Below are 27,146 nucleotides of genomic sequence, written 5' to 3'. Positions count from 1 at the left end.
AACAAACTAAATACAAAGATACACATATGCTGAAGGCAAGGAAGATGGAAAAAAAATAAACCATGAGGTAACCATAGCAATATGGAGTATCAGACAAATAGACTCTATAACAAAAAAAAAACCAAAAAACGTTATTAGATACACAGGGACATTTTAAAATAATAGAAGGGTCAATTCATTTGGAAGCTATAATAATTAAAAATAAACATCAACAGCAAACAAACTGAGAGCATGAAAGTTTTAAAAAGTTAAATAATAGAACAAATCAGTTATGTAAAAAAAGTTACAGAAGTGCTAAGTGCCAGAGTTTGAGAAATGCCACATTATACCATACTAAAACCATATTATTTTCAAATTTCAAGTTTGCATTGTTATATACTGACATTGCAAGCAGTAAGTACCTTTCATTAATTTTGAGAATTTAATCTTTCCTTTCTATAGAAGTCCATTCTTACCAAAGGTTTTAATTTTTTTTCTAATTTTCTTCATCTTTACTCCTTCATTTAGGATAGGCAACATATCAAATTAAAATAAGCAATCTAGATTTAAAAGTTGGTTGATCTTAGTTTTATTACCTACTCTCCATATAACCTCTCCAGAAGATCCACAGATCTTGGTGAACTTATTTTTAAATAATACTATAGAATGAGACAATCTGAGGTCCCTTCCATGGAGGGTGGTGAGCCTGGTGTTTTCCCCACAAAAATGAACTCTCTTTATGAAGCTCATACTAGGAAAGCCAGCAAGATCTGGATTGCTCACTAGGGTCGACTTTCAGCTTCTAGAAAGGCTTGTCAGAATTCAATATCTGTATGGAATTCAGTTAAGTTACAGCATTGAATAAAGCATATTTTGCTTTTGGTCATAACCAGGGGACACTGCTTGGGAATACTTTCATTCCTCCTGTTAAGCTTCTACCATGTTCTGTGGTAAGATCTTCACTCATAAGATCCACAGTTGACCCATGAAAACCCCATCCAGTCTAGGGCTGAGAGCAGTTTAGTATGCCAAGTTGGGTTTGAACATTCATGCACTTTAGAGAAACCGTTAAAAACACAATTCTAACTTCAAGGTTGGAAACAAAAGTATGCTTATGTAAGATTTATTACACTCAGGAGTTCCTTAGGAAATTTCATGTGCCTGCAAACTTGGTTTCCAGTTCAAGTGAGATCTTTCTGCAATTGTGTGCTTATAGATGTAAATAACTGTCTATATAAGTCTATGTCCAGATAGCAAGAAAGTGTCATATTCAAACTGAATAATTTAAAGAGACTTAGGAACTATTTAGAAATGTGTGGACTTGCATAAGAAAACCAATAAGGGACAGTGCAGGACCTCAGGGGTAGAATCATTGAAGAGTAGCTACTAACCCATACTTGAAAGGGAAGGAAGCAGACATCTATAGAAATAAAAGAGGGTAGCTGTACAGAGGGAGCCACCTAACAGAAGCTGACGTGTTAACAGAGGGTCACAGACAATAATTGGTGACTTGGAAGCAAGAGATCCTAAAAGGTAATTGGCCAGTTCTTCCTATTGGCCAAACCAATCTAAAACCAAAGGGCAGGAGGTTGCAGCTGTTGTCCCCCACACTGCTAACCCCTTAGAGCCAGGATAGTTTGAAGAAGAGGGAGCAGATACAGAGGGGGAAATTGGAAAATGTCAGCACAGTTCCAGAGGATCCAGGGGTTATACAGAAGAAATGTCCATGAGGTATTTCACCCATGGTCAGGATTAGGGTAAGGCAGACAAGATCCCGTCACTCTCAGGGTCACCCAAATGTTCAGCACTTGCAGGAGCCTGAGAGGATGTCTCATCTGCTTTTCTCTAGACCTGGCTTCTCTTACCCAGTTACTTAGAGTTGCTTACTATAGAGTTAAGAAAGGCAATGAATTACCTTTTAATCCATAAACATAAACAGAACATTTTGTTAAAAGATTTCAAATATCTATTTTCACTTTTTGTCCCCAAGACCAGCAAATAATAGACATAAAATATGAAATATTTTATGAAATACCCAGAGGCTAGTATGTACAATAGCCAGGCATTGCTATTAACCTTGGATTTTGATTATTTTGTGGATTTATGTCATTGATTCCAACTGAGCCTCTTTTTCCACATCTTAATATTTCTGAGGTCAAGATGTATCTTACAATCAGTGATGTCCCAACTGAATAGCAGTATTTTTTTATTCCTTAGAGGTACATAGAGCGATAGGATATTTTATAGTTGATATTATCTTAAGTCTGGTGAAATTCAGTGTAAGTACTTTGTAGATGTTTCACAATTAATACATTTTTCCTGTCTCCCATGATATCTAACATGTAGTAGTGGTCTTGATATATCTTCAAACCAGTATTTCATGAATGAATGAATGAAGGGAGGAAAGCATGAAAGAATCTACCTGTTCTAAATGATAGTTGCTTTTAGTGTGGATAGTAGGCATCAGGAAGAGGATCAGTTCATATACACTGGTTGTTTGAGCTATCATGATCCTCTGGAACTATAGGCTGCAAAGCCAGAACAATGCAGTTGCATGAGCATCCACTTAACTCTCGTTATTTCATTTCCTACCAAATTGATGCTAATTTTGTTCCCATGCTGTGTACTTTCTGTGGTCTTCATGATAATTTGAGAACCTGTTTGACAGCAGATTTTTTACCCACTCTTTCCCATTTTTCCTTTCTCGTCTGCTCTAAAACAGCTTCTTCTTAACAGCATTTTCATCAATTCTTGATTCACTTTCCTGATTTTAAACCACTGATTCTAAAATCAAAGTGCATTTTTGCAATGCAAGGCTAGCGTTAACCATGAATTCTTTAACTTTTTAAAGTTTGAACATTTTATTATTTCCTTTTAGCACAGTCATGCATGAAGCCTGTGCTTTGGCCCCAGTTGGTTTGGCCAGAGAAAAACATTATTTTTCTAGTGATTTACTTTAATCCCTCTCAGCAAGAAACTCAAATTATTTTCTTCTCTTTTGATGAGTCACGGAGTAGTGGGCTTCCTAGCTTACCCATTATCTCTTCCTGTCAATTTCCTTTTTAAAATTAAATTATTTATTCACATTTAGCAAAAATAAAAATGATACGTTATTAAGACTAATTCTGACTTAACTCTTCTGGAATGAGAAAAAAGCATTTTCATTTTAAAAAGTAAATATAGATGCATTATATATTAAATATGTGTGTATCACAAATCTTCGTATTAATTATTAATAGCATCATATGGTATTACAAAAGTCTTAACCACCCCAAAGGAAAATAAGATTTCAATTGTTAGTTTGCTGAGATAATGGATCACAATCTACCTCCAACTGTGGGCTTAAAGAATGGTTTCAGCAGCCATTATTTATCCCAAAGTTGTTTTAATTTCAGTTTTAGTGATTTATTACTGTTGGTAGAGCCATCTTCTTTGGCTTTACTTTTATGTTTTAAGTCCACATGGGTAGTAATGCCACACGGTCGGCAGGATGCTCTGATGGTCAGCCAAAAGCAACAGATTTACTGGCACAAAATTACTGTAGAACCCAGTTGCTAGTGCTTTCTGATGGCTCACTTCAAGAAATGGGTTATAAATCTTTCTTTTTTGTTACATGTAATACACGTAACACCATGTATTACAATAACTTTGGATCTTCTTCCCAAATTTCATATTTTATGTAACATACGAACATTATCTAAAGCAGACCCTATGTATGGGCTATTACTATTATGAGATTGTCTTTAGCTGTCTTTCCACCTGTGTCTCCCTCACTTCCATACCCAATCGTGCCTTCTCTCAATACCTTTGGTGACCTTGGGCTTTTGTTCTCACCACTTGCTGCTCTCAGGAATAAGTCTGATGGAGTCATTTATATTTTGCATAAAACAAGCCCAAATGTTACCTTTCCCACATCCTGGCCCTTTAGGTCTCGTTTTCAATAGGGAATGGAGAGCTTTATCCCATTCTAAGTTGATTCTAAGTTCTGACATTAGCAATTAGAGAAGGTAATGATTTGGGGAGGTCACCTTCTCAATCCAGCTTGTAGACTACCTGCCTAACTTATGGGTAAAGCCAAGTTGGGATGAAATGATCAGAACCAACCACTGGAATCTCACCTTTAAATGAGTTGTGTTGTAGATAAACATCCATCAGTTTTGAAAGTGCTGCTGTTCACCTCTAAGGATTCTTCCCAGAACATCATTCCACAAAATTAGAACATCTTCATCATTTGCTTTGCCTGGGCCAACTCTTCTCCAGGATTATTTCATTGAATTTTAGTATTCTCTAAATATATCTTCATGTACTTCCCTATTTTTGTCTATATATATTCTATTATATATATACATATATATGTATACATATATATGTATTCAAATCCATATATATATTCAAATCCATATATATATTCAAATCCATATATATATTCAAATCCATATATATATTCAAATCCATATATATATATACACACACACATATATATATTTTTTTCAAATCCATTCCTATGTATATATTTTTTCTTTGGGGTAGCAGATATTGAACTCAGTGCTTTGCCACTGAGCTACATCTCTAGCCCTTTTTATTCTTCATTTTGAGACAGGGTCTCACTAAGTTGCCCAAACTGGCCTCAAACTTGCCATCTTCCTGCCTTAGCCTCCTGAGTTGCTGAGATTACAGCTATATGCCAACTTGCCTGGTTTCAAAATCTCAATTTCTGTAGATGACTTTTATAAGAATAATATGCTCCTTGCATCAAGAGAGCGTATTCCCATCTTAGCTCCTTCCCTTATCAGCCTCCCAGTAATACCTGAACATACCCAGGAACAGCAACAGGAAGATGCTCTGAGCTCTTGCTCCAGGCCCACACTGCACACCACGCTTGGTCCAGAAGGAGAGCTGGTGTTCCCTGTAGTTGGGGCTTGGAGTGAGGGAAGGAGATGCATTTTCAGTCTTGTCATATAATCCTATTTGTTTGACTGTGAAGTGACCACAGTGACTTTTAGGTTGCAGGATTTCCATTATCCTAAGCTCCCTGACCATCTGGGATTTTTTTTTTATTAACCACTTTTGGTTCCATACCAATGTAGAAAGTATCCTCCTATGACTACTTGATATTCAGTGATAAAACATTTCCCTTCCCATATAACATGTTCAGTCTGACATTGAGGAGACACCCTGCTTGGTAACACACAAGAATTTAAACAAGCTGATCCACTTGAAAGCATGGTTTTTCTGAGGATGTGCATTTGGCTCTGATAAATCCCTAATTGCCCAGGCAGGGTACCCAGAGTGAATCCTCAGGGAAGAGAGGCCAGATGCCCTCATAAGTTATCACATCTGTCTTCCCACCAAAGGGTGTCAGTGTGTGCTTGTGGCTTAGGTCAAAAGAAATTAGTCTGCATATTCATCCTCAAACCAGTTTCTAATTGATCTCATCTGTAGCCTGAAATTAGCTTACATCTTGGCAGAACTAAGCACTCCAAACTCAAGGGAAGTTTTGCCAAACGTAAAGCACAGGATGTGGCGCTGCATTATTTGTGTCCATGACGTGTACTTGTTTATTGATGTTTATTTTTCAAAGAACATAATGTTTTCAGCATACTTATACGTTCCCAAATGTACTCCTAAATTGTCAGACCTGTGTAAACACTGGCCACATGGCTCATCTGTACAGCCAGAACATACCTACTCTTCTCCGTCTTTACACTCCCAAACCCCCATTGTCAAGAAGCCTCCACTAGAGTCAGAAGTTCCAAAGAATCTACTGTAAGACCAACTGAGGAATGGGAAAACACAACTGCTGTGTTGGAGGTACCTATAGTTAAATGTCTCTTCAGAAGACCTAAGTTGACAACATCAACAACCACCCCAAGGACAGCAGCCACCACTTCCAAACCCTTCCTTGGTTGCCAGCCCCAAGATGGACCCCATATGTGCATTATCCACAAGACCTCCAGGAGATGTTACTATCCATATCTCCATTTGTATAAAAAGAAACTGAGGAATAGCTTCTTGTCCTGTAGTCACATAGTAGGTGGTGAGACCATGTGGTCAAGGGTCTAACTCCTGAAGGCTATGTGTCTCTTGTTAACTGATAGGCTGAGTTTTCAGTAAACTTTGTCAGCAAAGAGGACAGGAAAGGCCAGACCCTTCTCAGTCTAATCAGCCTGAGGGTGTTCATTGGAATCTGCTCCAGCTCCATACTCTCTAGGAGAACATCAATACCTGAGGGCAGCCTCAGATCACCAAGTCAGGAATGCTACACAAACCCTTATCCAGCCATTTTCAATGTGATCATAAGACAAGTCCCAAGCCTGGGAAAGTGTAACCTGACAGAGCATACACAGGACCCACAGATAATAGTTTGTCCCAGAGGACAGTTCTGCTTTCATATTATTCTCTCCCATAGGAGGTTCACAATTGTACCATGTGCTTCATGTCTCCATATTATGGAATCTCCCTTTCTGCTTCCACTTTATTGGCAGATCTCATCATATATATATCACTCTTCAAATTCAGAGTCAGAGGCTACAGAATATACCCTTGGGCTCTAACACCAGTCTTTGAATGGAAATGTTATATTATCTACCCAGTCCCTGACCACAGGACCAGTATCTCAACCTCTCTAATGTGGTTAAACTTTCTTTGCTTGATAGCACCACAGAACCAGGGGTTAGGGTTGTTCCTATTCTTGGTACTAAGCCCACATTGGCCATATAGTCCTTGTTAAGTGAGATGTCCCTCTGTCTTCAAATACAGAGCCCGCCACCCCTGTCTCCAGCCTCTGTGAATGTTCCCAGTCCTCCGACCTTGGCCTTGAAGAACCTAGTACTCCTCTTTTGTTTCTTATGCTTTGCCTTTGGGTCTGAACCTCCTCTACAGACAAGCAAAAACCCTTAAAGGGGAGGGTCTGTGTTTCCTGACTTGGTAACAGTGTGGAGAGCTGCTATTGCTTCATGCACAGTAAGATTACTCAGACCCTATGGGATCTGAGCTTCAGTTTCATCTTTTGAACAGGAGTTCCTTTCTGGAAAATTCCCATACATGTTTCTCTTCCTTTAATATGGTTAATGGCAAGGGAAAACCAGTCAGGTGTCCTAAGTGGAAACTCAGAAACACCTCAACACTCTCTTCCTCACCATCAGTCCTGTACCCTGCCACCATCCCATGAGGTACACAGCTCCAAAGGCTATCTCCTCTGATCCACCACCACTATGTTGAGACCCTAATCAATTCTCTCTGTTGGACCATTGAAGTAGTCTATGACCCTCATGCCTCCAGGGTCTTAATATCACATGCCTCCAGTGAGCTTTCCAATATATCAATCTAATTATTTCATGCTCGACTGCCTACAGAGAAACAGAACGAATTGCTTTCCTAAGAATAGTACTCAAGATCCTTCACAATTTGGTCTCAAGTTTCATTATGCTGCTCACCTCAGTATGCGAGGCCCTCGAGGACACACAGAGCTATACACCATGTTCCAACCTTGGTTCTTTTAAACTACTGTGGCTTTGCTCCTGCTGAACCTGTTCTGCCCTCCCCCAGCCTCCCTTTCTCCTACCATGAAACTCATTCTTGCTTCTCAATATTCAGTTCCCCTGTAAAACCTCCTACTCCCCCAAAGCCCCCTTTCATTGGGCTCTATGTTGTCATGTTCAATAATCTGTGTACAATACTCATCAGGCCTTACCATAGTTCTTTATTTCCAGTGTCTGCCTTCCCCATTAGATCCTGGGTCATTGATGGCAGGAGTCCTATCATTGGCCTCTATGTCTCAGCATCTATTATTTATAGAAAATCTTATCTTGGCTTTAATCTATTTTATATTTATCACTCAACTTAGAATACATCAATTTCTCCTTAATAATAATAGCATTAATAACAATAAAAACATCAACTAATATTTCATGACTGCTTCCAAGATGGCAGCCCATATGTTATACACTTTATACATAATAACTTATTTCATACTTGTAATAACCCATGTTCAGTTGAGAAAACTATGATTTTGAGAGATTAAGTAAACTTGTTTCAAAGTTAAAAACGTAGTCAATGGTAGAAGAAGGATTTGAACCCATATGGCCTGGCTCCAGGGTCCAAAGTCTTCCATACTGTGCCTCACTAAATCAACACAATGAATTAAAGTGAGTTCTTCCACTCACTTTAGTTTATGCACCTGTTTTCCCAAAATGAATTTAAAAATATTTGAATTATTAATTGAATTAGATTAACTTTGGTCATATACAAGCTCCAGTAAATTTATTAAAAGGCTACGAGGAGAAGGCAAGTTCACTGCCAGATTTTGACTGTCATCTGATGTTCTCTTGGCTAACAATAGTCCCCAAACCTCAGCAAGTGTCTCTCAGTCTCTTCCATTGTCAAGCTGTATTTATGTGCCCAATATCCAGTCACTCTTCCTTTACTGAAAATGTCATTTTTTTACACTTTGCCATCAAATACAGTTCTTAGAGGAAATGATTTCTCCTCCCCCACTACCCATCCCCTGTCAGCAGGGGGCTCAAAAGAATCAAAACCAAACCTAAGACTATTGGAATTCACACAATGAAACTAAGCCCTAGTAATATTTCACTGCTTTTCCGGAGGTGCAAAGTGATAAGAATCAGAATGGATGCTGTGGACTTTAATGGGAAAAGTGAGCCTTTTGTGTTACTTACTTTGCTTTCCCTTCAAGAAAAATCTCAACTCCAGAGCATTCTTTTTGGCCATGGTTGGGCATGGGAGCATCCTGCGATTTTAATATATCTAATACAATTCACTAAAGAATGGAAGCACAATAGGAAGGGAGGTGTATTATGGTACACCAGAGATGTGTTTTACTCCAAAAATGGAGCTGGATGCTCACTGAAAATGAGGAACCCGGAGCGAGATGTTCCTGGGCACAGCTGGGAACACTGTTTTCATTTCCATTTGAATGCCACAGAGGCAGCACTGTACTTGCTTAAAATTAAAAGGTGCATCAAGAATGCAAAACATCATATCAAATTTTAACCATACGGGGTAAAAATGGGAGTTCATAACCCACTTGAATCAAATTGTGAAATATGATATATTAAGAACTTTGTAATGTTTTGAACGACCAACAATAAATTTAAAAAAAAATAAATACATAAAAAATTTTAACCAGGCTTTTTAGTTGCTTTATAATCCTCTACTAGTTTTGTTTGTTTTTGTTTCATTTTGGTACATGGGATTGAACCCAGGAGTGCTTAACCACTGAGCCACATCCCCACCCTTTTTTGGGTATTTTATTTAGACACGGGGTCTCGCTGAGTTGCTTAGGGCCTCACTAAGTTGCTGAGGCTGATCTTGGGCCAAGAGCCTGAACATTTCAAGTGATTGGGGAATCTAAGACCGAGGAAGGGGCGCTGTTATAGAATGAAGAATGTTGGTTAGCCCTGAGATTACAGGCGTGCACCACTGCACCCAGCTAGGAGCACCTATTCTTTACTATGACGTAATCCTTCCTTTTTCTTTTTCACATGTCCTTTTTGCCTCCTATCCCTCTGCTTTCTTCCTGCTCAGCTCCATCTTCATCTTTCCTTCCCTTTGCCTTTTAGATATCTCCCTTTCTGTTCTTACTGTCTTCTCATCCTATTAACTTATTAATAGGTTATAAATAAGTCCCAATCCTGGAAGCCTGGCCCTTTTTTGATAGGCATGTTTTACTATGAAAGCAGAAATCCCGACTGTGCACTGGACACTCCCTATGGCGCACTGGTGGCTGTTGTTATAAACACAAGGGCCACTGAGTGCAGGACCCAGGACAAGGTGGGTTTATCTCAGAAATTAACAAGCAATGAGCATGGCAGGACTGAGCTCGGGCACCACTGACAATAAGAAAAATAATAATGCTAACAGTTGCTGCTAGCCTTTCTTAAGAGCTTTCTACATACTGGGTCCTAAGAGAAACGCTTCACAAATATTTTCTCACTTAATCCTTACCACCATCCCATGAAGTTGGCTCCCTTGTTGTTCCCTTTGTACTGGGGAGGAAACCGAGACCAAGGCATACTGAGTGGTCCAGGTCACTTAGCCAGTGGGAGGCAGAGCCACATTTCTCAACCCAGGTAGTCTCTCCAGATCACATCTGGGTGTCACTGACCCTTGGCAATCACGGGGTGGCCCTGAGGTCTCAGATTCCAGCTAACGCTTGTATAGAATAAAGAGTACTGGTTAGCCCGCATGGCTGCATATAACCAGATAGGTGAACCAAGGATAGGCAGGGTTGCCACAGACAGAGCAGAGAACAGAGTTGGGGCAGGGCAGCCACTTTGGGCCAAGAGCCTGAAAATTTCAAGTGATTGGGGAATCTAAGACTGAGGAAGGGGTGCCAAAGTGGTGATCAGAAGGGGAGAGACAGTGCTTGGAGATTCCAGAAAGGAGGTGGGGCATCACAGATGCCCAAACCATCAGCCTGGAGTTTGGAGGGAAGGAGCTCAGACCTGGGAGAGGCACTGGCAGATCCAGAGCTCAGGGACAGTATTGAGTACTGGGCTCAGAAAGAAGGACAAGTCCAGTTACCAGGCCTGGGACACTGTATCCAGAACAGATGGACAGAAGGTTGCTTTACAGTGAGGGAGAAGGGACTACTGGGATATCATTGAGCAGGGAAGACTTCATCCCATACACCCGTGACCTCAGCTGGGGTGGTGACACATAGACATGTGGCATCACAAGCTGCATGACAACCTGTCTTCCTTCTAATAAAACCCATAGTGTGTAAGTGATCTTTTACATATAAAGATGAGTGGATGCAAGGTGACCCTAAAATAGGTCTCTTTCACACTCTGACTTGCTTGCTTGAACCATTGAATAAGAGAGAGAGATGCTGCCGGTATGTTTGCATAACCCCGGGGATGCCTTGCGAATGTGCCAGACGTGTCAATATCAGCCATTACATTTCGTAACCAAGAAAAGGCAGAAAATAGCCCTTGGAGGCAACAGGGGTGTCCAGGTGTGAAGCAAAGAACACTGTGTTTTATATGCCCTTCTGCAATGATTGAATTCTATTCTTTTGTGTTATGTGTGTGTGTGTGTGTGTGTGTGTGTGTCTAAAAAAAATGTATTAAATTTGACTGTCACATTATTAGTCCCACGCTCAATTAAAAGGAAGTAGTGGCATGAGGTGGGGGGGGGGGACATAGGAACAATATGCTAACATATCGTTGCAGCTAGAAAACCCAAGGCAATCTAACTAACCCAAGGCAAATACAAGAATTAAAAAAAAAAAAAGAAAAATAATAGTAGCCAGGGATCATTTAATGCAGTCATAAAGAGGTTCAAACACCTCTCAGAAATCATTACAATGCAGCGCATGTTAGACTTTATGGGACCAGTGGCCATGCTGAGACCTCCGGTTAAGATGAGAGCACCCCATTGCACTGTGTTTAAGGAGGCAGGGAGCCAAGCCATATATTTTAGCAAGATTTTTATCAAGAGGAGCCAAAACTCAAGTGAAAGAAGGCAGGGTTTTCATGTGCCTTTCCCTCACAGCACTTAAACTATAATAATTTTTTTTATAACATGCTCATTAAAACTCCCAACCTGTAGGCGTGTGAGGGCTGGGACCATGTCTGTTTTGCTCACCCTGGCTGCCCCACGAGGCAAGTGATTTTCACAGAGCTTCTCTTGCCTCAAACCACTTGAGATGTGGGTCCATTCTGTGCTAGGCCAAGAGGAGCCACAGGACTGGCCCGACACAGGCCCTGGGCTGCCAGAAAGTGGACTGAGGGAGGACACTAGAGCTTGTTCCCAGCCAGGCCTCCGGGATGCTTCACACACGGGAAGCCCAAGAACTTAATCTGCCACCATCAAGCCTTGGTTCCATCTGGCTGCTGAGATAATGAGAACTAGAAATGTCTGCTTTGATGGCTACTGAAGAGGAAAGCTTACATTTTAGTGGAAAACCTCGGTACTGCCTCAGACTTTAATTGGGGTTTCTTATGAAATTTGATTTCTGTTCTCTCCAGTTTTCCAGACAGGCCCTGAACAGGTGCAGCAGGAGGAGCTTCAGGACTCTCAGTTCAATTCACAGCCTGAGTGCCAGGTAGCTGTTGGAAGAGGCAGACCTGGCCTATTCCAGTAATAGAGAGGGCTTCAGAGGCCACTGTCTGCACCTGCCGGAGAGCTCAGATCTCCAGACAAGCCTGAGGGCCGTTCAGTCCTATGAGGGAGGGTGGCCAGTAGCCTCCACACATGGGCCCCACTCTTGGACTAAGACCACTCAGACCCCATGGCCACTACCTGGACTGGACTCCCCTGGAAGGCCTCATCCTCACGCCCTTCCACTCTCTCCTTCCCCTTCCAAATCTCCTGGCCCTCTCTCACCCCCTTCCTTCTAACCCTCCTCCCTGACAGCCTCTCCCTTCCTTCTCCCTGTCCCTTCCATTTCCCCTTCTTAAATGAATTAGTTGAAACCACTCTTTTGAAAGGGCGAGGGTGACAGAGAGGAGGAGATGGCTCTTTGAGTTCACACATGGGCCTGAGTGGCGGCTTTCAACCTTGCCTTTACCTCCCCACCCAGACAGCAGACCCAGGGTGATTGAGATCTCCTTGAGGGACAGTGGTTGAAGGAAAGACTAAAGTTCTAGCAAAGTGGCTTCAGAGAAAGAACTCTGTGGGAACCTCAGCCCCATGGCCTGGCTCCCCGGCTGGGGCCTTCCGCCCACCCAGAGACACATTCTCCCGGGGAGAGGAAGTTCAAGCTTAGGGGGCCTCTCTTGCTCTAGTCCTTCCAGGGGCCTGGGAAGAGCCCCAGCACTTCATTCCCAGGGTCCTATTTTTTTTTTTTAATATTTGCAAAAGGAACATATTTTAAACACCATGGAGTTCAACTGCTGTTTCTTTCCATTATGGCCTCCCCTCCCTCATCTTCCTCTGCTTAGAGGGCTGTGGGCCCTGAGGGGCTCCAACTCAGGGGAAGTTGGACTGGGACAGCACTTTGTTTGGATTGAATGGCACACATTTGTATGGGCCTTCTATAAGTCACTGCTGGCCATCCCAGGGTAGGAAACGTTTATAGAAATAGTGCACAAAAACTGAATTAAATATGAATGTGTCCTTTGGCACCTGGCATCAGAAGTCTGTGGGCAGTGGAGGAAAAAACAAGGTTGGAAACGCACTGAGCCAGAAGAGGCGACAGAGAATACTTCCAGTCACGAGATGTGTAAAATTCAGTTCTCATTGATGCCCTGTCAAAATGGAAATCCAGAAATACATTCAATAAGGGAGATGTGGAGGGATAAGTGTGCTGCAGGTTGTTTATGGAAAGTGCACGAAATGAAATTGATCAGAAATCTCACACTTTTAGAGCATTACCCTAACAGCGATGCACACTGCAAGCGTGCTTAAGGGTGAGGAAGCAAGCTCTAACGTCTCCCTGCTATCAATAATTTTGATCCATACTGCAAGAGGAAGGGCTACCTTTCCTTTCTATTTGCCCTAACATAAAATCGTTATCATGTGAAGAAAGTATCAAAGTAAAGAAGCAAATATTACAGAGGGATTACTTTACAGGTGTGTCAAACCGTTCATTAAAACATTATGTGTGTGTTTTTTCTGAATTTTGAGATGCCTATTTCATTTACCAGCTTTTTTTAAATGTGTAGTTTTTCAGTAATTTATTTTCTCTTTCTAAAAAGTCACTTTTGTTTCCAATTTGTATTTGTATTTTTGTATTCCTTTCCTTGAAGAAAGCCCCCCATTTGTATAAGCCTCAGCCCCTACAACCTGGATCCTCCCTATGGGAAGCTTCACTGAACATCTGGACAAAGATACGATTTTCTGTCTCAGAAACCCTGCTCTAGATGGGGCACCTACAGTCCCAGGAGAGTTTGTTCAGTGGGTTCAATTGTGGTACCATGTTGCCTCCCCTCCTGGATCCCTGTTTCAGAGCTATCAAGTTCTTTTGTTCCAATGGCTCCCATCCCAGGCTCTCAGGGTCTCTGTTCTTATTGGGAAGGACAGGAGCAAGAAATTGCCATTGATGCTCAATCTCTCCAGCTGTGCTGAGGCCCAGCTATGCACATTCTCATTTGACATCAATCTATTTGAGGGTCTTCTGATGGAGGGAAGGAAGGATGGTTTTTTGCCAAGTCTTTTTTTAGATTTGCATCATGTTTGGGTCAGGTGATCTTATGCACAAGGTGATCTCGTGCTTTCTGTAGCAGGGCATTTACCAGTTTTCTGCTTTCTTTAACAGAGTTGGTGTGGACCTGGATGAAAATCTGAAGGAGGAGCCCTCCTCATATCAGGCAAGTTAAACAAGCCAATGTATAGTATTTAGAGATATGAGATGTTCTGTTTCCTGAACTGTTCCAGGTTTGTCCAACATGGAACCAAGATGCTCATTCTAAACAGGGCTGCCTCTGTGGATAAAACAAATCGAAGACAACAGAATGCACAGGAATTCAGGGTGTTGACCATTTTTAGCGTGCCAAGACTCAGCACTAGCATGAACTTACAGCCTCTCTGTGGCAGCAGGAAGCCTGAAAACTACAATGTAGGAACCAGACCATGGCCCTTAAAATGAGGCACCCCATGATTCAAATCCCTGCCCAGCAACTTGCTAACTTAGTGATCTCAGTGAATTTACTCAAAACCTATCTGGTTCATGTTGAGCACACAACAAATAGACCTGTTCCTCCCACATGGCTTCTCATTAATTAGGTCTAAGTTACAGAAATACTGAAACAGGCAGGAGCCTGCAAAACTATCTAGGTGATCCATTCCTGACTTAACTGAGCAATGATTATTATCCACAGAGACCTAAACATCCTTTCAGAAAATTGTTCAGAACCATGTGCTATTCCCTCGAGTAGAGAAAAGTTATTCTCCAGACTCTGGATTTGAAACTGATAATGTCAGTGTTGCATTAGCCATATTTACCTGGATGCTTAAAACAGATGAACAAATGTGTGGAAATGTTATACCTTTTGCTGCAATTGGAAGTAAGCAGATGTTGTTGGGATAATGTTGTCAGTATGTGATGTTGCTAATGAATCACGTTATGATCATATGTGAATTTGAGGACAAGCTACCTTGCTTTGTTTTCACGGGGGGGTTTCCCCACAATACAGCTAATGAGGCACAGCTCCTTGGTGTTTATGAGCAGGAAGCTGCTTTCCTGGTTCACACAGGTAGAAAGAAGGAAGGAGCCTATGCACTGCAGAAAAGGCTGAGAAAATAAGTTGCCCTGAACCTGACTCTGAAGTGCTTGGACTTTGTTGTCTCCTGTGTTACAAGGCCGGGCTGTGCTGTTTTCAGATCTCATTGCCCAGGATACACAACTAACTGCAGGGCTGAGCCCAGCAGGGGTGCCCAAAGCACTGGGATTAGGGCCAGTTTGGTGACCTTAGGAAGGAGATCAAAGCCCATCTTCAGGCCTGGCAGCAAGTAAGGTCCGGTAGTGGCTGAATTTTGAAAAACATTTTCATCTTGTACAGGTCAAATAATCTATTCCCCTGCCTTCAAACAAAACTTGCATCTAAATCTTGTTTTTCTCATACACCTTTTTCTTTAAAAGAATAAGAAAATTCTTTGTTTTCCTCTAAGTGCCTCAAACTTTGCAATCACATATAATTATTGGTAAAAATTTCCTGCTAGCCTAACACCATCCTTTTATAATTTGAAGTATTTTATTTTAGTTCATTCATGTGATGCTTTAAAAACAAAGTTCACCATTGTTAATTCGGTAATAACTCTTCTCTGAAGATATTTCAGCATTGAAAGGTATTCTTTTATCGTTGTTGTTGTTAGAGAAATAGGGCAATAGAATCTAGAACCGTGAAAACTATGGGTTATTTGCATCTTAGACAAATTTTTTAAAGTTTGAGTCTCAGTTTCCCTGTCCGCAATGTGAATGATAACAATGCCCACCTCTCCAGACTATAACAACAATCAGGGGAAATTATGTTTATGAAAACTACCCAATTTAATTAAGCTAAATCCATTTCATTTCATAAAAGATTTGAGGGAATTTATACCACTACATATAATTAAGTAACAGTAACATATTTATAAGGAATTTTAGAATTCAGATAATAATAATAATAATGAAAGATTAATAAAGAAAACCAAACCCAGAGAGGGTAAGGAGAACCAGGAATAAGCAAATTGAAGGGTCAATATCCTTGCTGTCATGGATCTGTAAGTGAGCTTTCTGGTAGCCAAAGAGGGCAGGAAAGAAATTATCAGTAACATACTAAATTCTCATCATTAAAGGGGAAAAAAATCATACTGCCTCTTCTAGTGGTACCAAACTTCACAGGTCACACTATGTTTTCAAAGACATTCCTCACTTGGAGCCCCTGGCAAAGGACACCGTGAACTATCTCAGTGTGAAGTAACTGATATTATAATTTACCAGGTTCCCACTGAACTGCTGCTGCTTACAAACAACTTTGCTTTTAAGAAGCAGCTTCTGTGTGTCCGTGTTCACCATAATGTGTCACTGCCAAGGTCATTAGGTTTCAGAAAGAGGTTTTGTCCACATGTGGGGGTAACTGGTCGGTGTCAAGTACAGGAAAGGGTGACAAACAACGGTATTTATGCAGCTGTCAATCAACCTGGACAGAGTTGGTTTTGAATATTTTTATTAGTGCATTATACATATATGGACTACAGGAAAATGAGAGTATATGGGGTCTGAACAGACAATTTGGGAAAACAAACAAACAAACAAAAAATCAGTCCTGGAGAGGATATTGGAAAAAGGTACGCTGCATGGTTGGTAGACTGCAAATTAGTACAACCACTTTGAAAAGAAGTATAGATGTTCTTCAAAAGACTAGTAATGGAACCACCATGTGACTCAGTTATCCCAGTGGATAAGCATATACTAGTCATATTACTAGTTGTGTGTATGTGTGTGTGTGTGTGTGTGTGTGTAGTTTGCTCCATTTCAATCATTAGTACTTCCACTTTTCCCTCCCCTCTTGTCTCCCCATGATTCCCTTCATCTACTCTATTGCTCTTTCTTCCATTTATTTATTGATTTTTTATTGGTGCTTTATAGATACACATAAAAGTGGAATTCACTGTGATATATTCATATGTGCATGTAGCATAATTTGGTCAATGTCATTCCACAGTTCCCTCTCCCACCTCACCTTCCTTCCCCTCAATCCCTTTCTTCTACTCCACTCTTCTCCTTTCTATTTTCATAGGATCCTCTCTCTTTTTTTATTTTTTTACTTCCATTTCTCTCTAGCTTCTGCATATGAGAGTGAACATTTGATCCTTGACTTTTTTTTTATTTCACTTAGCATGATGTTCTCCAGTTCCACCCATTTATCAGAAAATGACATACACAATTTTATTCTAATTTATGGTTGAGTGAAAACTCCATTGTGTATATATACTACATTTTCCTTATCCAATCCCCTGTTGACAGGCACCTGGGCTGGTTCCAGAACTTAGCTGAATTGTGTTTCTGTAAACATTGGTATGCATGCATCACTAGAGCATGCTGATTTCAGTTCTTTTGGATAAATACAAAAGAGTGGGATAGCTGGGTCATATGGTTGTTCCATTACTAGTCTTTTGAGGAATGTCCATACTGCTTCCCAAAGTGGTTGCACCAATTTGCAGCCTACAAACCATGCCTGAGTGTACCTTTTTCCAATATCCCCTCCAGGACTGGTTTTATTTTTCCAAATTGTATGTCCAGACCCCATCTGCCCTCATTTGCCTGTCACTTACTTATTATCAGCACAACTGGTTCTGTTGGACCCCAGAACATAACCCTAATTCTTAAGAATGCATGTTTCCACTTGATTTGCATTTATTAAACTAGGTTTGCATTAACCAGGAAACTAATCTTTGTACTCATCAAAGGCTATTCTTTGTTCTTAAAAAAAAAAATCCTATTCTCTTCTTGTTGTTGTTCTTTTTAGTTATACATGGCAGTAGAATGTATTTTGACATGTCATACATACAAGGTCCTATTCTTAACTAACCAAAAGCTAAACCTTTCACAAGTAGTTATGACCATTACTGACTGTGTATGCTCAAGATCAAGAATAAACACACATAATTACCTGTGCCTATTCTTGTTCTTTGTGGGAAGTGAAATAAATAACCTTTGGGATCTAAACTTGTAATATTTTTAACATAGTTCGAAGCACCTTTCATGTATTGCTTCACTTGGTTTCCAAGATAACCCCAAGTGGGTGCCATTATTGTCCTCATCTTACACATAAGGAGATTGTGCACAGAGAATGACCTGACCAAGGGCACACAGAAGGCAGAGGTGAAGTCTGAGCAGACAAGTTGGCTCCAGAACTTCCACTCTTAGCAAGTGCACATCATTCATTCCCGCCCCTAATTACTGACACCAGTCACTGTCAGGTCCTAATCAGGGCATGAACAGGATTTGGCAGTTGTCATTTCAAAAGTCTTCTCCCTTGCAGAGCTTCTATTCTAAGGAGGGACATGGTGAGAAAGGTAAACAGCTATATAGTTTAGGTTCAGAGGAGGACAACACAGAGCAGTCGAGATGGAGAATGGAGGGGAGGCCATTGGCAAGGGAGGGTGGGCCTCTCTGAGAAGGTGGCATTTGATCAGAGAGCTGAATGATGTGCAGAAGCAAGCCATGTAAGATCTGGGGCCCCAGACAGAGACCCGGGGGTCACGATGGGTTAGTGTGCCCAAGAGCAGCAAGAAGGCCAGTAGGCTGGAACTGAGTAAGCATGGCGGGAGCAGATGGAGATGAAGTGGGAGAGATGGACAGGAGCCAGCTCCCGGGTCAAGGTGGTGAGCCTGATTTTATTCTATCTGTGGTGGGCACCCTTGGCAATTTAGAACTTGAAAGTGGTAGAACTAATCCTTTATAAAATTTTGTTTTTCCTCCCCACTTCACTGTCCACTGTTACGATAAAGCTAACTTTCATCATTTCTAACATAATGTCATTTTTAGCACAGTGCTTGTTTCTCTGTGATTTTTTCCTCATGTTAACTTCCAATTTTCTTTTGTTTCCCATAATCCCTTCATTGAAATTCTGGCTTGGGTTGTCCTTCGTGTGTGTGTGTGTGTGTGTGTGTGTGTGTGTGTTTGTGTGTGTGTAAGCTTTTTGGATCAGTTCTGGTCACTGCTGCTCAAGGAAGTCAGAGCAGAGCTCAGAAAGGTCCAGCGAAAGGAAACCGAAATTTCTGAGAGCATGGGTACAGCTACCAGAGGGATGGGGATTAAAGGACCAGGATTTCTCCACCAGAAAGATGAGGGCTCAAAAGGGACACAATGAAGTATCTGTCAAAATATGATGAATAAGGCAAGCAAGGGTTGATTGGCCAACCCCCAGAGAACCTTCACCTAGATTACCTCTGAGACTGGGAGGCCAGATAAAGAGGCCAGATAAAGGCATCTGTTCCTCTACAACTAACAGTGCCTACTCAGGGCCATCCAGAGGTGCAAGGGCTACAAATATAAGCAGGTTCGGGAGAAGAAGAGATTCATTACCAGAAGGTGGGGTCAGCTGGGCCATCAAGTAAAATCTCCTTTTTCATTGCCAACATTTTTTAAAAAGTCCTAATAAATTTATAGAGAAAAGAATAATTCGGCTTACTTATCCATGCCACACATTGAACAATTATCAGAATATTGAAATTAGTGGTATTTTGATAAAAGCCAAAATGAGTATTTCAGAGCAAATACTTTGGATTTTCCTTTGCTATATTTATTTATGGCTTATACATCCAAAAGCACCCCCCTACTAATTTTTCACTATATAGAACCAAATTCCATACATTTATCTTACCAGTAGATTCTACCATTCCATGTTCTAGAAAGCAAGACTAAGCAAGAAAAAGAGCAAATCAAGGAAGGTGGCAGCTACACCTTAGTGAACCCTTTCTATATATTTTACATATAAGATTAAAATCACCTCATCTTTACCTTGACCAATCAAGACTACTGGAGCCTATTTTATAAAGGATGAAATTGACGCTTAAAAGAGGAACCTTCCAAAGATAACAAATCACTGATGTTTGGAGCCAGGACTAAAAGCCAAAGCTGAGTCACCCTCACCATCCCTTGTTACATGCCCTCCATGGGCAAGTGTCCAGTCCATAATGCTGATCTCTTCTTGTTTCAGTCAGTTTTGACATCACTGTGACCAAAGACCTGACAAAAACAATTTTAGGAGAGGAAAAGTTTATTTAGGGCTCACAATTTCATAGATCTCAGTGCATAGATGGCTGATTCCATAGCTCTGGGCCCAAGGTGAGACAGAAAATCATGGCAAGAGGACTTGGAGGTAGAAAGCAGCTCAGGACATGGCAGAGTTCCACTCACCAGGGACAAAATATATACCCCAAAGGCATGACCCCAGTGGCCCACCTCCTTCAGCCACACCCTACCTGCCTATAGTCACCACCCAGTTAATCCATTCAAGTGGATTAATGTGCTGATTAGGTTAAAGCTCTCATAATCCAATTGTTTCACCTCTAATATTCTTACATTGTCTCACACACAAACTTTTGGGGGACACGTCACAGCTCAACCTTAACACCTCTCTTCCCAATAAGGTAACATTTAAGTAATCACTTTTCCTTTTACTCTCCCTGTTACTCCTGGCCAGCCTACCTTCCCAGTCCTACTGAGAAAACCAAGAGTATTCTCATCTCCATGGACTGGAGCATATTCCTGGTCCTCTACTCTGATTACCTCAATGTGGAGTCCTTCCTTTCACCCTCTACTCAGTTGAGGGCATTAGTCCATCGTCTAGGATGTACCTAAAACAGTGTGTTCATGCTTCATTTACAGTGGAACTGACTGTTGCCTCCCAGTAGGAGGGATCCTAATTCCATGGTCCTCTTCTTGCTACTTCCTCCAAGCAAGGGCTGAGCAGCTAGCCAGTCTAAAATTCTTGTTCATGTAGATATCTAAAGGAAGAACATTTCAGACAGTGCAAAGTCCCCCAGGAAGGAATAGTCCCAACCTGTGTGACAAACAGCAAAGATGCCAGTATAGCGAGAGAAAGCCACAGGGAGCATTACAACATATGAATCAGAGATGTAGGCAGAAGCCAGATTGTATCTGTTACCCGTTGCCACATCAGTGCTGCATAACAAACACACAAAATCTAGGAGGCATGCAACAATAAGCAATATTTATCCCACAAGTGTGTGGAATTCAGCTGCTCTAGTTTGGACTCATTTTATGTGTCATGGTCAACCAAGATTGGCTAGTTAACTCTACCCGTGTTAGCTGGGCTTGCTCACGTATCTGGAGTTGGATGGCTGTTGGCTGGTCCAGGAGAGCCTTAACTGGGATGAGTTAGGAGACTGGGCTGTGTTTCACATAATTCTCATCTCCTCTAGAGATGAACGAGCAACCCTGAGCATGTCTTTTTCCTGGAAAACACAGAGGGCAAGAATGTCAGCAAAAACAAGCAAGGTTTCTTGAGGCTCAAAACTGATACATTGGCACTCCTGCTACACTCGATTGATCAAAGAAAGTTACAAGGCCATCCCAGAAAACAGGTATATAAATAGACAACTCCTTTTTGGCCAAAGCACTGCCAAGTGACAAGGAAAAGAACAGGGATACAGGGAGAGATGAAAAATTGGGACCTCTAAAGCAATTGATCTACCCTATAGATCATGTGGGCTAAGGTAAAGAGTTTGGACCTTATAGTAATCTGTAAAATTTCAGTCTTTTGAAATGGATTGAGGTTTTTTCCGACAATTCAAATTGGTCTATCTTGGTAAACATTTTATATGTAGTTGGAAAAAACATGTATTCTGGCAACAGTTTGAATACTGCCCCAAACAACTGCATAATATAGTTGTGATATTCAATAAGTGCAATTGTGTCCAGTGGATTCTTTTCTTTTCTTTTTAGTTTATTTATTTATAGTTGCTTATGGACCTTTATTTTATTTATTTGTTTGTTTGTTTGTTTGTTTTGTTTATATGCGGTGCTAAGAATTAAACCCAGTAGCTCACACATGCCAGGCAAGTGCTCTACCACTAAACCACAAACCCAGCCCCTTTAGTTTATTTATCATTTATTGATAACATTTCCAGCTGTAATGAGGTGTTCCTATCTCTCCTATTTAGTCCTGTCAGATATTGCTTCATTTACTGCAACATTTTCACAGGTTTTAGAATCGTGTTTTGATGGTAAGTTTTTTTCAACACTTGAGAAATTGTATTCTGTTGTTTTCTAGTCTCCATTTTTTTTCCCCTGATGAAAAGTCAGTAGGATTTTTGTTTTATTTCTCTGAACACAATATGACCTGTTTTTAATCTGATTTCTTTTTAAGATTTTTCCCCTTTATCTTTAGGTTTAGAAGTTTGACTCCTACGTCAGCTTTGCTTTGCTTTGAATTTTTCCTAACTCAGATTTACTGAGTTTCTCAGGTCTCCAGATTGATATTTAAATCAGATTTGGGGACTATTCTAGGGTTGTTTCCTTAAGCACGTTTGTTTTCTATGGTCTCTCTGCTGTCCCCCTTGAGTTCCAGTTATGTCTGCGTTAGGCTACTTTATGCTAATTTCTCACATGAGTTAGACATGTTTTTCTGTTCTTTTCACCTTATTTTTCTGTGTTCTACAAATTAAAGACTGTAATTTTTATTGTTCTCTTTTCAACTTCGTTACCACTTTGTTCTGCCCTTAAACCAATATAAGTAGGTTTCTCTTTCCAGATGGTACACTTTGGGGTTCTAGAATTTCTTTCTTTCTTTCTTTCTTTTTTTTAAATATATAGTCCTCGTGTTTCTGAGCTCTTTAACTGTGTGCTCATTGCTTCCATCTTTCTTTTTAAACTCTTTGTATATTTTATAGCTATTTTAAAAGCCTCTGTCTGTTTATTCTGATATCTGAGTCATTTCAAGCTTTGTTTCTACAGATTGCCTTTGATTTTTTGTCTGTAGCTCATGCTTTCCCACTCTCCCCCATGTCTCGTAGTTTTGTGATATGCTGAGCATTATGAAATTTACACTATTGGGAATCTAGATTGTTCTATAAGGGGTGTTGGATGTTATCTGGTCAGGCAGTTAGTTTTATAAGTTGTGGTTTTGTACTTGTTTTGACTATTTTCATTTTGCTTAGTTTTAGGGCATGGTCATTCTTCTAGAATATTGTCCTTATTCCTAAAACATACTTCTTCTGAAGCCTCAAACTAAATACCTGACTTTCTATTTTGGCTGGGCTAACCTCCAATGTCTTCCAGCACAGTGTGATCTTAATCTCTCCGTTTATTTCTCAACTTCACGACAGCTGCTCTCTGCAAGGCTTTTGTGGACCTCACCCTGTGCACAGGTTGGTCCTCAGCCAAGGACCTGAGGGAAACATCTACACAGACGTCTGGTGCCCTGTCTGCTAGGTTCCCTTGTCTCTGAGCCACTGCCTTAAAAATACAGCCACTTGGGCAACATCTAAACTCCCATCTCTAGATCCTCAGCTCAAAAAAAACCCCTGCTCTTCTCTGCTTGGACCCTACTTCCTTGCACTTCAATTGGGAAAGAACCTGTAGGCAGAAAATAAAGGATAATATAGAGTCACTCATTTGTCCCCTTTCCACAAGGATCACAATCTTTTGCTGCCTGCTATCCAATACCTGAATCCTACCATGTTTAAGATGCCGCTTAGTCTACCATAGCCAGCCACTGTATATTTTGAAAGTGATTTTTGAAGCGGTTTTATAGGGTAAGAATTTGTTGTGTTTGGGTTTGCTTTCTGATGCATATAGCATACAAGACTAAATGTGAGACTCTTATTTATTATTTACTATGGTGTTTGTGTTTCTAGGAGCTGTTATTAGGAGATGGCAGGCACCTGGAGACCCAAGGTGCATTTTCCATTAGTGTGTGTGCAGGTGTATGTGAGAACTATCACACTTATTAAATCATGATGCAAATCAGGCACTAGGTAATAGTACTGCAAAGCAGGTTCAGTGAGATGGTAGGAACTTCTCTTGTCTATACTCCATGATTTTTTATCTTTATCTTCAATCTTCAGTCTGTAACATCAGCATGTTGGACCCAGAATTAATTTTTACATACTTTCAAGGAGGAACACAGAAGACCACAAACAATTTCCTTAGTGAAAATACTGTACAAATGTAAGCATCACCATTTTATTACCTTTCCCAAATTCCTATTCCATTACCTTCTATATGTAGAGCTCATAATCCCAATATGTAGTTGTAAGTTTCCTATAGTTATATAGTGGCTTGAAACAATGAACATTTGTATCTCACATTTTTTATGGATCAGGAATTTGAAAATGACTTAGCCAACTGAAAATTCACCTTGAATAAGAATCTCAGGGTCCACTTTATGGTTGCAGTCAAGATGTAAGCTAGAGTTACCATCATTGGAAGATGACTGGACTGGAGAACCCACTTCCATGTTGGCAGGAAGCCTCAGACTCAGTGGCAATGCATGGATGTTGCCACAGAGATGCTTGACTGTCCTCACAACATGGCAGCCAAATTCCCACAGAGCAAGTGATACAAGAGAAACAGCAAGGAGGAAGTCACAATGCTTTATAGTAGAGTAGAATGTATGTTGACACATCATACATAGATGGAGTATAACTTCTCATTCTTCTGGTTGCACATGATGTAGAATCACACTAATCAGATAGTCACATATACACATAGGGTAATAAGGTCCAATTCATTCTAATCCAAAGTACCTTTATTCTTCCCAAGCTGCACCCCATCCCCCTTGTTGTGAATTAGTATCCACATATCAGAGAAAATATTTGGCCTTTGGTTTTTTGGTATTGGCTTATTTAACTTAGCATGATGTTCTCCAGCTCCATCCATTTACCGGAAAATGCCATAATTTCATTCTTCTTTAAGGCTAAGTAATATTCCATTGTGTATATATGCCATATTTTGTTTATCCATTTATCTCTTGAAGGACATCTAGGTTGGTTCCATACCTTAACTATTGTGAATTGTGCTTCTATAAACATTGATGTGGCTGTATCACTGTAGTATGCTGATTTTTAGTTCTTTGGATTTAAACCGAGTGGGATAGCTGGGTCAAAAGGTGGTTCCATTCCAAGTTTTTTGAAGAATCCTCATACTGCTTTCCATAGTGGTTGCACCAATTTGCAGTCCCACCAGCAAAGTCACAACACTTTTGTGACCTAAGTTTTGATAAGATATATTGTTACATCTGCCATATTTTATTCACTAGAAATGAATCATTAATTTCAGCCCACATTCCATATAGAGGAAAATTACCCTCTATCTTTTAAAGAGAGAAGAATCAAAGGATTTGTAGATACATGTTTTAAAACCACCATACTATTATGTTCTCCCAAACCAATTCATTTTCCCTTGAATTATCTTAGATCTACTACACAGACCAAATCATCTACAGCGGGCTCTCTCTTTGTAGTTTAACCATGAGCTTAGCCCACCTAGTAGTGTGAACTATCTGTGGGATATCTAAAGATACCTGTGACATCTTAACAGTTTTATATATGCTTGGCTGATTGTCTTCTTTATGTTTTCCTTCTTACACATGCATTTTCTGATTCTGTCTTTTTGAGAACATTTATGAATGTATCTGGGTACAGGAAAGGTTAAAATATTTGTATAAAGTGCTTTCTATGTTGAACACTAAGAATTGATGACTTGACTTTTTAAGAAATTCCTCTTTGCCCTTCAATTATACTATGGTTCCTCTTCAGAATCCAGAAATTTTTCCCTTTAATGGCACAGAATCTGGCACTCTCCATGGTAATTAGAAAATTATGGCAATGAACTTGAAATTATTATACAAATACACTCCACATTGGACGGAGATGATAAAGTGAAAGTACTAAGGACTCCATTCCCACATCATACATACTACCCAAGTGCTTGGGAATCCAGAAGGAGCTCTGCGGGTTTGTTATGATAGTCATTTGCCTTTGCTATCATTCGACTCAACTTTCACCGACATTAATATTAAATATGAAATCTGGTGGAATATAAAGGAAAATCCTGCCTTTTGCCCATAATCCCTTGTAACCCCCTGAGGTAACGAGCAAACTCCATGTGATTACCTTAGAGCAGGGTTCATCCAGCTCACTCAGCAAGGGCCCCCTATTTGAATACTGACAGAGGAATGTATTTACATTTGCTTAGTTCTTCTCATTAAAATTAATGCAACAAACCATCCCTTCTTGCTTCAGTGTCTGGTTTTCACAAACTTCTGGCAAGAGCCCTTAGTTTACTCTCAGGGGTTCAAATAAGTCCAAAATAAAGAGTACCATTATAATTTTCCTTCTCTGGGGGCTGCTAAGCATGAGGTGGGTCATTAAAAAGAAAATCAGCCCCTTTCTACTGTGCCCAGTCATTTTCCCAATCGCTGGTCCCAATCTCTGGTTTAAGGGGAAATAAAGAAAGATATCCAATGGCCCAGTCATTTTTAAATGTTTCCAGAAATAGGGGATAATAAAAGAGCCAGAAATCCCACATGTATCAAAACTTCTGCTTCTTAGACACATCAAGGCAAATAAAAGTTGAGATTCAACACACTTGTTATCTCCAGTTTCCATTTACAGCTACAAAACAGAGTTGGGAAGTGTACTATTATTACTAAATGGAGGAAGGAAGTTTCCAGATTTCTGTTTGCCCCACCATGCACATCACTCTCCCTCTGGACTAAAGGAACCTCACAGAGAAGAAATATTGGTGATAAAGGAAAATACCACCAAGTTCCAGATTCTTCTGATCACTGCTCACATCCATTGTCCTTGAGGTGTGAGCTGATCTCTACTTCAGAATAATCCAGATAGATTGAAGCCACATGCTGTCCTCTGCCCATCTGGACCCTCCCGGGGACCTGCGCTCTGTGCTGCCTCATCAGATAACTTCCTTGTCCACAGGGCTGCAAAGCCTGGCCTTCCTTTGGCACATTTATCTTCAACCCCCTGTGCACAAGCTGGGTACACACTAGACTAACTCATTTATTTCTACTCATTTATTGATGGCCTTTCATAACCAAGTTATTAAGTCATCAATAACTTCAGAGAAATAAATGAATGGATCCAGAACTGGGCCAACAGATATTTAAGACATACACTGAAAATTTTAACTAAGATCAGCAGAAAAGTCAACACTGGGTCATCAGTGGAACTTCTCCCACCTGAGAAAAGCTCTTTCTCCATCTTTTCTTATCATTGGAACCCAG

At 40.5% G+C, this 27,146-nt stretch overlaps 1 protein-coding gene across 1 annotated transcript in view; it reads left to right on the top strand.

Annotated features, from left to right (window-relative positions):
- Positions 1–27,146, top strand: part of SLC9A9 (solute carrier family 9 member A9) — a 561,779-nt gene that overhangs the window by 432,984 nt on the left and 101,649 nt on the right. Inside the window, exon 13 of the mRNA XM_081301714.1 lies at positions 14,204–14,255. Coding sequence (XP_081157840.1) covers positions 14,204–14,255 — 52 coding nt within the window. The remainder of the gene's footprint in view (positions 1–14,203; positions 14,256–27,146) is intronic.

The sequence above is a fragment of the Spermophilus citellus genome (genome assembly GCF_964194105.1).
Source record: "Spermophilus citellus genome assembly, chromosome: 7".
Taxonomy (NCBI): domain Eukaryota; kingdom Metazoa; phylum Chordata; class Mammalia; order Rodentia; family Sciuridae; genus Spermophilus; species Spermophilus citellus.
The sequence above is the reverse complement of the archived record's forward strand: the minus strand, read 5'-3'. Positions and strand labels throughout refer to the sequence as shown.